General features: G+C 31.8%; 1 protein-coding gene across 1 annotated transcript; it reads left to right on the top strand.

The window, feature by feature from the left end:
- Positions 1-2,906: 2,906 nt before the first annotated feature.
- Positions 2,907-4,957, top strand: LOC145583998 (uncharacterized). The gene is made up of 3 exons (XM_081640941.1): positions 2,907-2,956; positions 3,076-3,983; positions 4,116-4,957. The coding sequence occupies exons 1-3, from the start codon at positions 2,907-2,909 to the stop codon at positions 4,955-4,957; spliced, it is 1,800 nt and encodes a 599-aa protein (XP_081497067.1).
- The last annotated feature ends 10,034 nt before the right edge of the window (positions 4,958-14,991 follow it).

Here is a 14,991-nt window from a genome sequence, read left to right as displayed (position 1 = left end):
AAATGATAGTCAAACACATTCAAACAAAGCTTTTTGAAGCAAATGAAAGTCAAATGCCCTCAACAAAGCTATTTGAATCAAATGAAAGTCAAACACATTCAAACAAAGATTTTTAAATCAATTAAAAGTCAAATGCATCCAATAAAGCTATTTAAATCAAATGAAAGTCAAACACATTCAAACAAAGCTTTTTGAAGCAAATGAAAGTCAAATGCATTTAACAAAGTTATTTGAATCAAATGAAAGTCTAACACATTCAAACAAAGCTTTATGAATAAATGAAACTTAAATACATTCAACAAAGCTATTTGAATCAAATGAATTCAAACACATTCAAACAAAGGTTTTTAATTAAAATAAAAGTCAAACACATTCAAACAAAGCATTTTGAAGTAATTGAAAGACAATTGCATTCAACAAAGCTATATGAATCGAATGAAAGTCAAACACATTCAAACAAAGCTTTTTGAAGCAAATGAAAGTCAAATGCATACAACAAAGCTATTTGAATCAAATGAATGTCAAACTCATTCAAACAAAGCTTTTTAAATCAAATGAAAGTCAAATGCATTCAACAATGCTATTTGAATCAAATAAAAGTCAAACACATTCAAACAAATCAATTTGAAGTAAATGAAAGTCAATTGCATTCAACAAAGCTATATGAATCAAATGAAAGTCAAACACATTCAAACAAAGCTTTTGGATACAAATGAAAGTCAAATGCATTCAACAAAGCTATTTGAATCAAATGAAAGTCTAACACATTCAAACAAAGCTTTTTGAATCAAATGAAAGTCAAATGCATTCAACAAAGTTAATTGAACCAAATGAATTCAAACACATTGAAACAAAGGTTTTTAAATCAAATGAAAGTCAAACACATTCAAACAAAGGGATTTGAAGCAAATGAAAGTCAAAAGCATTTAACAAAGCTATTTGAATCAAATGCATTCAAACACATTCAAATAATGGTTTTTAAATCAAATGAAAGTCAAACACATTCAAAGATAGATTTTTGAATCAAATGAAAGTCAAATGCATTAAAAAAAGTTATTTAGATCAAATGAAAGTCAAACACATTCAAACAAAGTTTTTGAAGCAAATGAAAGTCAAATGCATTCAAATGAAGCTATTTTAATCAAATGAAATTCAAACACATTTAAACAAAGCTTTTTGAAGCAAATGAGAGTCAAATGCATTCAACAAAGGTAGTTGAATCAAATGAAAATCAAACACATTCAAACAACGCTTTTTGAAGCAAATGAAAGTCAAATGCATTCAACAAAGCTATTTGAATCAAATAAAAGTCAAACACATTCAAACAAAGCATTTTGAAGCAAATAAAACTCAATTGCAATCAACAAAGCTATAAGAATCAAATGAAAGTCGAAGACATTCAAACAAAGCTTTTTGAAGCAAAAGAAAGTCAAATGCATTCAACAAAGCTATTTGAATCAAATCAAAGTCAAACGCATTCAAACAAAGGTTTTTGACTCAAATGAAAGTCAAATACATTCAAACAATGTTTTTTTAATCAAATGAAAGTCAAATGCATTCCAAAAAGCTATTTAGATCAAAGAAAGTCAAACACATTCAAACAAAGGTTTTTGAAGCAAATGAAAGTCAAATGCATTCAACAAAGCTATTTGATTCAAATGATAGCCAAACACATTGAAACAAAGCATTTTGAATAAAATAAAGTCAAATGCATTCAACAAAGCCATTTGAATCAAATAAAAGTCAAACACATTCAAACAAAGCTTTTTGACACAAATGAAAGTCAAATGCATTCAACAAAGCTATTTGAATCAAATGAAAGTCAAACACATTCAAACAAAGATTTTTGAAGCAAATGAAAGTCAAACACATTCAAACAAAGCTATTTGAATAAAATGAAAGTCAAATACATTCAAACAAAGTTTTTTGAATCAAATGAAAGTCAAATACATTCCAAAAAGCTATTTAGATCAAATGAAAGTCAAGCGCTTTCAAACAAAGTTTTTGAAGCAAATAAAAGTCAAATGCATTCAATCAAAGCTATTTGGATCAAATGAAAGTCAAACACATTCAAACAAAGCTTTTTGAATATAATGAAAGTCAAATGCATTCAACAAAGCTATTTGAATCAAATGAATACAAACATATTAAAACAAAGATTTTTAAATTAAATAAAAGTCAAAAGCATTCAAACAATCCATTTTGAAGCAAACGAAAGTCAATTGCATTCAACAAAGCTATATGAATCATATGAGAGTCAAACACATTCAAACAAAGCTTTTTGAAGCAAATGAAAGTCAAATGCATTCAACAAAGCTATTTGAATCAAATGAATTCAAACACATTTAAATAAAGGTTTTTAAATCAAATGAAAGTCAAACACATTCAAACAAAGGGATTTGAAGCAAATGAAAGTCAAAAGCATTTAACAAAGCTATTTGAATATAATGAAAGTCAAACAAATTCAAACAAAGCTTTTTGACTCAAATGAAAGTTAAATACATTCAACAAAGCTATTTAAATCAAACAAAAGTCAAATGCGTTCATCAAAGCTATTTGAATTAAATGCATTCAAAAACATTCAAACAAAGCTATTTTAATCAAATGAAAATCAAACACATTAAACAAAGCTTTTTGAAGCAAATTAAAGTCAAATGCGTTCAACAAAGCTATTTGAATCAGATGAAAGTCAAACACATTTAAACATAGCTTTTTGAATATTATGAAAGTCAAATGCATTCAACAAAGCTATTTGAATCAAATGAATTCAAACATATTAAAACAATGGTTTTTAAAATAAATAAAAGTCAAACGCATTCAAACAATCCATTTTGAAGCAAACGAAAGTCACATACATTTAACAAAGCTATATGAATCATATGAAAGTCAAACAAATTCTTGCAATTATGATCATTCTCATAAAGGTAGAATCTGGATTGGTTGGTTACAGGACAAGGTGAATGTAACTATTCTCTCTTCTCATGAGCAGTTTATTTATACTGCTATTTGTTCTAAAGACTTGCAACATCAGTGTGTTGTTACTTTTGTTTATGGTCTTCACTCTATTCATGATAGGGTCCCTCTTTGGTCTGGTATTAACAGCATTTCAGTGAATACTGCTCCTTGGCTTGTTATTGGTGATTTTAACTCTGTTCTTCATGACATCTATGCTGCTGTTACTCAGTTCTTTCATACTGGTGTTATTGCTAAGCAATGGAGTTGTACTACAGTAACTTTAGTTCCTAATGTTTCCCATCCTTCTTATGTTAAAGAATACAGACCCATTGCTTGTTGTACTATGGTATACAAGATAATCTCTAAAGTGCTCACTCATAGAATTGCTCAGATTGTGGGATCTGTTGTTAGTGATTCTCAATCTGGCTTTATCCCTAGGAAGCATATTGGGGATAATATCCTCTTGGCTACTGAGCTTATCAAGGGTTACACTCACAAATTTATCACCCCTAGATGTATGCTCAAGATTGATTTGAGGAAAGCCTATGATTCTGTTGAATGGAGCTTCCTTAAGACTGTCCTTGAGGAAATTGGCTTTCCTCAAAAGGTGGTTGGTTGGATCATGGCCTGTGTTTCTTCTGTCTCTTATTCTGTAATGGTGAATGGCTTTCCTTCTAAGCCTTTTCCAGCTCAAAAAGGGTTGAGACAAGGTGATCCTATGTCTCCTTTTCTATTTGCTCTCTACATGGAATATCTATCTAGGTGCTTGAAAGAGATGACTCATGATCCTAATTTCAACTTTCACCCTAGATGTGAGAAGCTGGGTATTACTCATATGATGTTTGCTGATGATTTATTGCTCTTTGCTAGAGCTGATGCTGGTTCTATTCAACTTCTCTTGTCTGCTTTTCAGAAGTTTTCTAAGGCCTCTGGTTTGTCTGCTAACCTTAGCAAAAGTGAGGTTTATTTTGGTGGCTTGCTTGAGGCTGAAAAAGATAACTTACAAGCTATTCTTGGGATGAGCATAGGTAATCTTCCTTTCAAGTATCTTGGTGTTCCTCTGTCTTCTAGAAAGTTGACTATTGCTCAGTGTAGACCCTTGATTGAGAAAGTTACTGCTAAGATTGATAACTAGTCTGCTAGACATCTCTCTTATGCAGGAAGGTTGCAACTTATTAGAAGTGTCCTTTTTGGTATTCAAGCTTATTGGGCTCAGATCTTCATTCTTCCCAAAAAGGTGCTTAGAGAAATTGAGTCAAGATTTAGGGTGTTTCTTTGGACTGGAAAAAATGCTTTTTCTAAGAAAGCTCCTGTTTCTTGGAATCATATGACCCTTCCTAAAGTTTGTGGTAGTTGGAATATCACTTTGCTGAGTGATTGGAACAAGGCTGCTGTCTGTAAGATTATGTGGGATTTAGCTCATAAATCTGATAATTTGTGGGTTAAATGGGTTCATACATACTATTTCAGCAACAGGAATCTTTGGGCTGCTCCTATTCCTAATAAGTGCACTTGGATTTTAAAGGAAATTTTAGGGTGCAGGGAAGTTATTGATAGCTTTGGTGGTTGGTCTGCAGTTACTCACCATGGCAAAATGAGTATCTCAAAAGTATACTCTAAATTAAGACCTCAGGCTGATAAAGTGAGTTGGAAGAGACTTGTCTACAATAATCAAGCTTCTCCTAAGAGTATTTTTATAACTTGGCTAGCTTTGAAGAATAGAATGGTGACTAAGGATAGGCTTATCCACTGCCATATTAGCTGTGATCCTTTGTGTTTCCTTTGCCAGAGCTGTGATGAATGTGTTACCCACTTATTTTTCTCTTGTTCCTATTCTAGTGAGATTTGGCAAAAAATTCTTGATTTGCTGAAAATTCAGAAGACTGCTCAATGCTTTGAGCTTGAACAACAATGGGCTGCAAGATTTTGCAGGAAAACTAGCAGAAAGTGTAGGCTTTATTTGATGTTCTTTGCTGAAACTGTGCACAGTATCTGGCTTTAGAGGAACAATTTAATGTTCAATGGTAGCTGCCAGCCTGCTGATTTGGTCTTTAGAGAGATTGTCTACAGGGTTGCAGTTAGATGTTCTGATTGTGACAGGAAATTTCTGTATCTTTGATTCTGTTTTTGTAAGCTTAGGTCTGTCTGTTGGATTTGTTGCTGTCCTTTTTGTTTTGTCTGGTCCTTTTCTTCAGAACCCTTCCTAGAAGGTGGCTGAAGGTCTGAGTCCAGGTTGGTCCTTGGTTCTGTCTTGCACCCTTCCTAGAAGGTGGCTTGATAGTTTCTTGGATCTTGGGTGTTTGTTTGGCCTTTTTGGGTCTTGTGGAGTTTGTTGTTGGTTATAACTTAGCTTGCTGTAAGTTGTAACCCTTCTCTTTGGTAATAAAATTCTTTATTTACCAAAAAAAAAAAAGTCAAACAAATTCAAATAAAGCTTTTTGAAGCAAAAGAAAGTCAAATGCATTCAATAAAGCTATTTTAATCAAATGAATTCAAAAACATTCAAACAAAGGTTTTTAAGTCAAATGAAAAACAAATACATCCAAACAAAGCTTTCGGAATCAAATGAAAATCAAATGCATTCAATAAAGCTATCTGAATCAAATGAAAGTCAAACACATTCAAATAAAGCTTTTTGAATCAAATGAAAGTCAAATGCAATCAACAAAGATATTTGAATCAAATAAAAGTCAAACACATTCAAACAAATCACGTTGAAGCAAATGAAAGTCAATTGCATTCAACATAGCTATATGAATCAAATGAAAGTCAAACACATTCAAACAAAGCTTTTTGAATCAAATGAAAGTCAAATGCATTCAACAAAGCTATTTGAATAAAATGAAAGTCAAACACATTCGAACAAAGCTTTTTGAATCAAATGAAAGTCAAATGTATTCAACAAAGCCATTTGAATCAAATGGAAGTCAAACACATTCAAACAAAGCTTTTTGAAGCAAATTAAAGTCAAATGCATTTAACAAAGCTATTTGAATCAAATGAAAGTCAAACACATTCGTACAACGCTTTTTGACACAAATGAAAGTTAAATGCATTAAACAAAGCTATTTGAATCAAATGAAAGTCAAACACATTCAAACAAAGCTTTTTGACTCAAATGAAAGTTAAATGAATTCAACAAAGCCATTTCAATCAAATGATAGTCAAACACATTCAAACAAAGTTTTTTGAGTCAAATGAAAGTCAAATGCATTCAACAAAACTTTTTGAATCAAATGAAAGTCAAACACAATTGAAACAAAGCTTTTTGAAGAAATGAAAGTCAAATGCATTTAACAAAGCTATTTGAATCAAATGAAAGTCAAACACATTCAAACAAAGCTTTTTGAAGCAAATGAATGTCAAATGCATTCAACAAAGCCATTTCAATCAAATGAAAGTCAAACACATTCAAAGAAAGCTTTCTGAAACAAATGAATGCCATATGCATTCAACAAACCTATTTGAATCAAATCAAACTCAAACACATTCAAACAAAGCTTTTTAACGCAAATGAAAGTCAAATGCATTTAACAAAGCTATTTGGATCAAATGAAAGTCAAACACATTAAAAAAAAAATCTTTTTTAAGCAAATGAAAGTCAATGCGTTCAACAAAGCTATTTGAATCAAATAAAAGTCAAACACATTCAAACAAAGCTTCTTGAAGAAAATGAATGTGAAATGCATTCAACAAATCCATTTCAATCAAACGAAAGTTAAACACATTTAAACAAAGCATTTTGAAGCAACTGAAGGTAAAATGCATTTAGCAAAGATATTTGAATCGAATATAAGTCAAACACATTCAAACAAAGCTTTTTGAAGAAAATGAAAGTAAAATGCATTCAACAAAGCCATTTCAATCAAATGAAAGTCAAACACATTCGAACAAAGCTTTCAGAAACAAATGAATGTCAAATGCATTCAACATAGCTATTTGAATCAAATGAAAGTCAAACATGTTCAAACAAAGCTTTTTTAAGCAAATGAATGTCAAATGCATTCAACAAAGCTATTTGAATCAAATGAAAGTCAAACACATTCAAACAAAGCTTTTTGACTCAAATGAAAGTCAAATGCATTAAACAAAGCTATTTCAATCAAATGAAAGTCAATAACATTCAAACAAAGCTTTTTGTAGCAAATGAAAGTCAAAATCATTCACCAAAGCTATTTGAATCAAATGAAAGTCAAACACATTCAAACAAAGCTTTTTGAAGCAAATGAATGTTAAATGCATTCAACAAAGCCATTTCAATCAAATGAAAGTCAAGTACATTCAAACAAATCTCTTTGAAGCAAATTAAAATCAAATGCATTCAACAAAGCAGAATCAAATGAAAGTCAAACACATTCAAACAAGCTTTTTGACGCAAATGAAAGTCCAATACATTCAACAAATCTATTAGAATCAAATGAAAGTCAAACACATTCAAACAAAGCTTTTTGAAGCAAATCAATGTCAAATGCATTCAACAAATCTATTAGAATCAAATGAAAGTCAAACACATTCAAATAAAGCTTTTTGAAGCAAATCAATGTCAAATGCATTCAACAAAGCTTTTTGAAAGAAACTGAAAGTCAAATGCATTCAGCAAAGATATTTGAATCGAATGAAAGTCAAACACATTCAAACAAAGCTTTTTGAAGAAAATGAAAGTCAAATGCATTCAACAAAGCCATTTCAATCAAATGAAAGTAAAACACATTCAAACAAAGCTTTTTGAAGCAAATGAAAGTAAAATGCATTCAACAAAGCCATTTAAATCAAATAAAAGTCAAACACATTCGAACAAAGCGTTTTGAAGCAAATGAATGTCAAATGCATTCAACAAAGCCATTTCAATCAAATGAAAGTCAAACACATTCAAAGAAAGCTTTCTGAAACAAATGAATGCCATATGCATTCAACAAACCTATTTGAATAAAATCAAACTCAAACACATTCAAACAAAGCTTTTTTAAGCAAATGAAAGTCAAATGCATTCAACAAAACTATTTGAAGCAAATGAAAGTCAAACACATTCAAACAAAGCTTTTTGACTCACTTGAAAGTCAAATGCATTCAACAAAGCCATTTCAATCAAATGAAAGTCAATCCCATTCAAACAAAGCTTTTTAAAGCAAATGAAAGTCAAAATCATTAACCAAAGCTGTTTAAATCAAATGAAAGTCAAACACATTCAAACAAAGCTTTTTGAAGCAAATGAATGTCAAATGCATTCAACAAAGCCATTTCAATCAAATGAAAGTCAAACACATTCAAACAAAGTTTTTTGAATCAAATAAAAATCAAATGCATTCAAAAAAGCCATTTCAATCAAAAGAAAGTTAAACACATTCGAACAAAGCTTTTTGAAGCAAATGAATGTCAAATGCATTCAACAAATCCATTTCAATCAAATGAAAGTCAAACACATTCAAACAAAGCTTTTTGTAACAAATGAAAGTCAAATGCATTCAAAAAAGCTATTTAGATCAAATGAAAGTCGAACACATTCAAACAAAGCTTTTTGAAGCGAATGAAAGTCAATTGCATTCAACAAAGCTATTTGAATCAAATAAAAGTCAAACACATTCAAACAAAGCTTTTTGTAACAAATTAAAGTCAAATGCATTCAAAAAAGATATTTAGTTCAAATGAAAGTCGAACACATTCAAACAAAGCTTTTTGAAGCAAATGAAAGTCAAACACATTCAAACAAAGCTTTTTGAAGAAAATGAAAGTCAAATGCATTCAACAAAGCTATTTAAATCAAATGAAAGTCAAACACATTCAGGCAAAGCTTTTTAACTCAAATGAAAGTCAAATGCATTCAACAAAGCTATTTGAATCAAATGAAAGTCAAACACATTCAGACAAAGCTCTTTAAAACAACTGAAAGTCAAATGCATTCAACAAGGCCATTTCAATCAAATGAAAGTCATACACATTCAAACAAAACTCTTTTAAGCAAATGAAAGTCAAACGTATTCAAACAAAGCTTTTTAACTCAAATGAAAGTCAAATGCATTCAACAAAGCTATTTGAATGAAATGAAAGTCAAACACATTCAAACAAAGGTTTTTGAAGCTAATGAAAGTCAAATACATTCAACAAAGCCATTTTAATCAAATGAAAGTAAAACACATTCAAACAAAGCTTTTTGAAGCAAATGAAAGTAAAATGCATTCAACAAAGCCATTTCAATCAAATGAAAGTCAAACACATTCGAACAAAGCTTTTTGAAGCAAATGAATGTCAAATGCATTCAACAAAGCCATTTCAATCAAATGAAAGTCAAACACATTCGGACAAAACTTTCTGAAACAAATGAATGTCAAATGCATTCAACAAAGCCATTTCAATTTTAATGAAAGTCAAACACATTCAAACAAAGCTTTTTGAGTCAAATGAAAATCAAATGCATTCAACAAAGCTATTTGAATCAAATGAAATTCAAACACATTCAAACAAAGCTCTTTGAAGCAAATGAAAGTCAAATGCATTAAGAAAAGCCATTTCAATCAAATGAAAGTCAATAACATTCAAACAAAGCTTTTTGTAGCAAATGAAAGTCAAATGCATTCAACAAAGCTATTTGAATAAATTGAATTCAAACACATTTAAATAAAGGTTTTTAAATCAAATGAAAGTCAAACACATTCAAACAAAGGGATTTGAAGCAAATGAAAGTCAAAAGCATTTAACAAAGCTATTTGAATATAATGAAAGTCAAACAAATTCAAACAAAGCTTTTTGACTCAAATGAAAGTTAAATACATTCAAGAAAGCTATTTAAATCAAACAAAAGTCAAATGCGTTCATCAAAGCTATTTGAATCAAATGCATTCAAACACATTCAAACAAAGCTATTTTAATCAAATGAAAATCAAAAACATTAAACAAAGCTTTTTGAAGCAAATTAAAGTCAAATGCGTTCAACAAAGCTATTTGAATCAGATGAAAGTCAAACACATTTAAACATAGCTTTTTGAATATTATGAAAGTCAAATGCATTCAACAAAGCTATTTTAATCAAATGAATTCAAACATATTAAAACAATGGTTTTTAAAATAAATAAAAGTCAAACGCATTCAAACAATCCATTTTGAAGCAAACAAAAGTCAAATACATTTAACAAAGCTATATGAATCATATGAAAGTCAAACAAATTCTTGCAATTATGATCATTCTCATAAAGGTAGAATCTGGATTGGTTGGTTACAGGACAAGGTGAATGTAACTGTTCTCTCTTCTCATGAGCAGTTTATTTATACTGCTATTTGTTCTATAGACTTGCAGCATCAGTTTGTTGTTACTTTTGTTTATGGTCTTCACTCTATTCATGATAGGGTCCCTCTTTGGTCTGGTATTAACAGCATTTCAGTGAATACTGCTCCTTGGCTTGTTATTGGTGATTTTAACTCTGTTCTTCATGATGGTGATAGGTTTAATGGTGTTCCTATTACTGATTATGAGGTGAAGCACTTTAAAGAGTGTATTGAAACAATGGATTTGTGTGAGATTAAAAGTAAAGGCTCTTTTTATTCTTGGAATAATAAAGGGCATGGTGATAATAGGGTTGCTACTAGAATTGATAAAGGTCTAGTTAACCAAGCCTGGATGTCTATTTACAGTCCTGCTGAAGCTATTTATCTCCCTCCCTTGCTGTTTGATCATTGTCCAATTTTGGTGGAGGTTGGTTCTCACTCCCTAGGGAAGGGATGGCCTTTCAGATTCTTAAATTGCCTTGCTGATCACAGAGATTTTTGTTCTGTTATTGAAGCTGGTTGGTCTAGGGTGTCTAAGAGCAATGCTATGGTTGATATTTGGCAGAATTTGAAAGCTGTCAAGCAAGGTCTTAAGAACCTAAACACCAAATACTTTGCAAATGTTGATGATAGAGTGGATCAAGCTAATTCTATGTTAACTCAAATCCAGGAGAAGCTTGCTGTTGATATTGCCAATGTTAGTTTGCATTTACAAGAAGCTTCTGCTATTGACCAAGTTAAGCATTGGATGAATATTCAAGAGAACATATACAAACAGAAAGCTAGAGTAGATTAGATCAGACTAGGAGACTCTAACTCTCACTATTTCTTTTCTGTTATGAAGCAAAGGCAAAATAGGAATAAAATTGATTCTATTTTCACTGATTCTGATGTTCTGCTGAAAGATCCTATTCAAGTGGAAAATGAGATTGTTAGCTTCTATAAGGTTCTGCTGGGTACTAGAGCCCCCTTTTTGCCTGCTGTTGATATTCAAACTATGAGAGCTGGTAAACAGCTGGACAAAGTTGCTATGGATATTTTGTCTGCTGAGATTACTTATTCTGAAATTGATGCTGCTTTAGCTAATATTGGTAATGACAAGGCTCCTGGTATTGATGGCTTTAATGCTGTCTTTTTCAAGAAGGCTTGGCATATTATTAAGCATGACATCTATGCTGCTGTTACTCAGTTCTTTCATACTGGTGTTATTGCTAAGCAATGGAGTTGTACTACAGTAACTTTAGTTCCTAATGTTTCCCATCCTTCTTATGTTAAAGAATACAGACCCATTGCTTGTTGTACTATGGTATACAAGATAATCTCTAAAGTGCTCACTCATAGAATTGCTCAGATTGTGGGATCTGTTGTTAGTGATTCTCAATCTGGCTTTATCCCTAGGAAGCATATTGGGGATAATATCCTCTTGGCTACTGAGCTTATCAAGGGTTACACTCACAAATTTATCACCCCTAGATGTATGCTCAAGATTGATTTGAGGAAAGCCTATGATTCTGTTGAATGGAGCTTCCTTAAGACTGTCCTTGAGGAAATTGGCTTTCCTCAAAAGGTGGTTGGTTGGATCATGGCCTGTGTTTCTTCTGTCTCTTATTCTGTAATGGTGAATGGCTTTCCTTCTAAGCCTTTTCCAGCTCAAAAAGGGTTGAGACAAGGTGATCCTATGTCTCCTTTTCTATTTGCTCTCTACATGGAATATCTATCTAGGTGCTTGAAAGAGATGACTCATGATCCTAATTTCAACTTTCACCCTAGATGTGAGAAGCTGGGTATTACTCATATGATGTTTGCTGATGATTTATTGCTCTTTGCTAGAGCTGATGCTGGTTCTATTCAACTTCTCTTGTCTGCTTTTCAGAAGTTTTCTAAGGCCTCTGGTTTGTCTGCTAACCTTAGCAAAAGTGAGGTTTATTTTGGTGGCTTGCTTGAGGCTGAAAAAGATAACTTACAAGCTATTCTTGGGATGAGCATAGGTAATCTTCCTTTCAAGTATCTTGGTGTTCCTCTGTCTTCTAGAAAGTTGACTATTGCTCAGTGTAGACCCTTGATTGAGAAAGTTACTGCTAAGATTGATAACTAGTCTGCTAGACATCTCTCTTATGCAGGAAGGTTGCAACTTATTAGAAGTGTCCTTTTTGGTATTCAAGCTTATTGGGCTCAGATCTTCATTCTTCCCAAAAAGGTGCTTAGAGAAATTGAGTCAAGATTTAGGGTGTTTCTTTGGACTGGAAAAAATGCTTTTTCTAAGAAAGCTCCTGTTTCTTGGAATCATATGACCCTTCCTAAAGTTTGTGGTAGTTGGAATATCACTTTGCTGAGTGATTGGAACAAGGCTGCTGTCTGTAAGATTATGTGGGATTTAGCTCATAAATCTGATAATTTGTGGGTTAAATGGGTTCATACATACTATTTCAGCAACAGGAATCTTTGGGCTGCTCCTATTCCTAATAAGTGCACTTGGATTTTAAAGGAAATTTTAGGGTGCAGGGAAGTTATTGATAGCTTTGGTGGTTGGTCTGCAGTTACTCACCATGGCAAAATGAGTATCTCAAAAGTATACTCTAAATTAAGACCTCAGGCTGATAAAGTGAGTTGGAAGAGACTTGTCTACAATAATCAAGCTTCTCCTAAGAGTATTTTTATAACTTGGCTAGCTTTGAAGAATAGAATGGTGACTAAGGATAGGCTTATCCACTGCCATATTAGCTGTGATCCTTTGTGTTTCCTTTGCCAGAGCTGTGATGAATGTGTTACCCACTTATTTTTCTCTTGTTCCTATTCTAGTGAGATTTGGCAAAAAATTCTTGATTTGCTGAAAATTCAGAAGACTGCTCAATGCTTTGAGCTTGAACAGCAATGGGCTGCAAGATTTTGCAGGAAAACTAGCAGAAAGTGTAGGCTTTATTTGATGTTCTTTGCTGAAACTGTGCACAGTATCTGGCTTTAGAGGAACAATTTAATGTTCAATGGTAGCTGCCAGCCTGCTGATTTGGTCTTTAGAGAGATTGTCTACAGGGTTGCAGTTAGATGTTCTGATTGTGACAGGAAATTTCTGTATCTTTGATTCTGTTTTTGTAAGCTTAGGTCTGTCTGTTGGATTTGTTGCTGTCCTTTTTGTTTTGTCTGGTCCTTTTCTTCAGAACCCTTCCTAGAAGGTGGCTGAAGGTCTGAGTCCAGGTTGGTCCTTGGTTCTGTCTTGCACCCTTCCTAGAACGTGGCTTGATAGTTTCTTGGATCTTGGGTGTTTGTTTGGCCTTTTTGGGTCTTGTGGAGTTTGTTGTTGGTTATAACTTAGCTTGCTGTAAGTTGTAACCCTTCTCTTTGGTAATAAAATTCTTTATTTACCAAAAAAAAAAAAGTCAAACAAATTCAAATAAAGCTTTTTGAAGCAAAAGAAAGTCAAATGCATTCAATAAAGCTATTTTAATCAAATGCATTCAAAAACATTCAAACAAAGGTTTTTAAATCAAATGAAAAACAAATACATCCAAACAAAGCTTTCGGAATCAAATAAAAATCAAATGCATTCAATAAAGCTATCTGAATCAAATGAAAGTCAAACACATTCAAATAAAGCTTTTTGAATCAAATGAAAGTCAAATGCATTCAACAAAGATATTTGAATCAAATAAAAGTCAAACACATTCAAACAAATCACGTTGAAGCAAATGAAAGTCAATTGCATTCAACATAGCTATATGAATCAAATGAAAGTCAAACACATTCAAACAAAGCTTTTTGAATCAAATGAAAGTCAAATGCATTCAACAAAGCTATTTGAATAAAATTAAAGTCAAACACATTCAAACAAAGCTTTTTGAATCAAATGAAAGTCAAATGTATTCAACAAAGCCATTTGAATCAAATGGAAGTCAAACACATTCAAACAAAGCTTTTTGAAGCAAATTAAAGTTAAATGCATTTAACAAAGCTATTTGAATCAAATGAAAGTCAAACACATTCATACAACGCTTTTTGCCACAAATGAAAGTCAAATGCATTAAAACAAGCTATTTGAATCAAATGAAAGTCAAACACATTCAAACAAAGCTTTTTGACTCAAATGAAAGTTAAATGAATTCAACAAAGCCATTTCAATCAAATTATAGTCAAACACATTCAAACAAAGTTTTTTGAGTCAAATGAAAGTCAAATGCATTCAACAAAACTTTTTGAATCAAATGAAAGTCAAACACAATTGAAACAAAGCTTTTTGAAGAAATGAAAGTCAAATGCATTCAACAAAGCTATTTGAATCAAATGAAAGTGAAACACATTCAAACAAAGCTTTTTGAAGCAAATGAATGTCAAATGCATTCAACAAAGCCATATGAATCAAATGAAAGTCAAGCACATTCAAACAAAGCTTTCTGAAGCAAATGAATGTCAAATGCATTAAACATAGCCATTTCATCAAAAGAAAGTCAAACACATTCAATCAAAGCTTTTTAACGCAAATGAAAGTCAAATGCATTCAACAAAGCCATTTGAATCAAATGAAAGTCAAACACATTCAAAAAAAATCTTTTTTAAGCAAATGAAAGTCAATGCGTTCAACAAAGCTATTTGAATCAAATAAAAGTCAAACACATTCAAACAAAGCTTCTTGAAGAAAATGAATGTGAAATGCATTCAATAAATCCATTTCAATCAAATGAAAGTCAAACACATTTAAACAAAGCATTTTGAAGCAACTGAAGGTAAAATGCATTCAGCAAAGATATTTGAATCGAATAAAAGTCAAACACATTCAAACAAAGCTTT

Source organism: Chenopodium album, chromosome 16 (assembly GCF_948465745.1).
Source record: "Chenopodium album chromosome 16, dcCheAlbu1.1, whole genome shotgun sequence".
Taxonomy (NCBI): domain Eukaryota; kingdom Viridiplantae; phylum Streptophyta; class Magnoliopsida; order Caryophyllales; family Amaranthaceae; genus Chenopodium; species Chenopodium album.
Note: the sequence above shows the minus strand (reverse complement) of the source record. Positions and strands in the feature narration are given on the sequence as shown.

What these genes read in the sequence shown, in the direction of transcription:
- LOC145583998 (XM_081640941.1), top strand. Translation starts at nt 2,907, where the DNA reads ATGATCATTCTCATAAAGGTAGAATCTGGATTGGTTGGTTACAGGACA. An exon ending in TTGGTTGGTTACAGGACAAG is followed by an intron (nt 2,957 to 3,075) that starts GTGAATGTAACT and finishes TATTCATGATAG; the next exon opens with GGTCCCTCTTTGGTCTGGTA. An exon ending in TATTCTTGGGATGAGCATAG is followed by an intron (nt 3,984 to 4,115) that starts GTAATCTTCCTT and finishes TCTCTTATGCAG; the next exon opens with GAAGGTTGCAACTTATTAGA.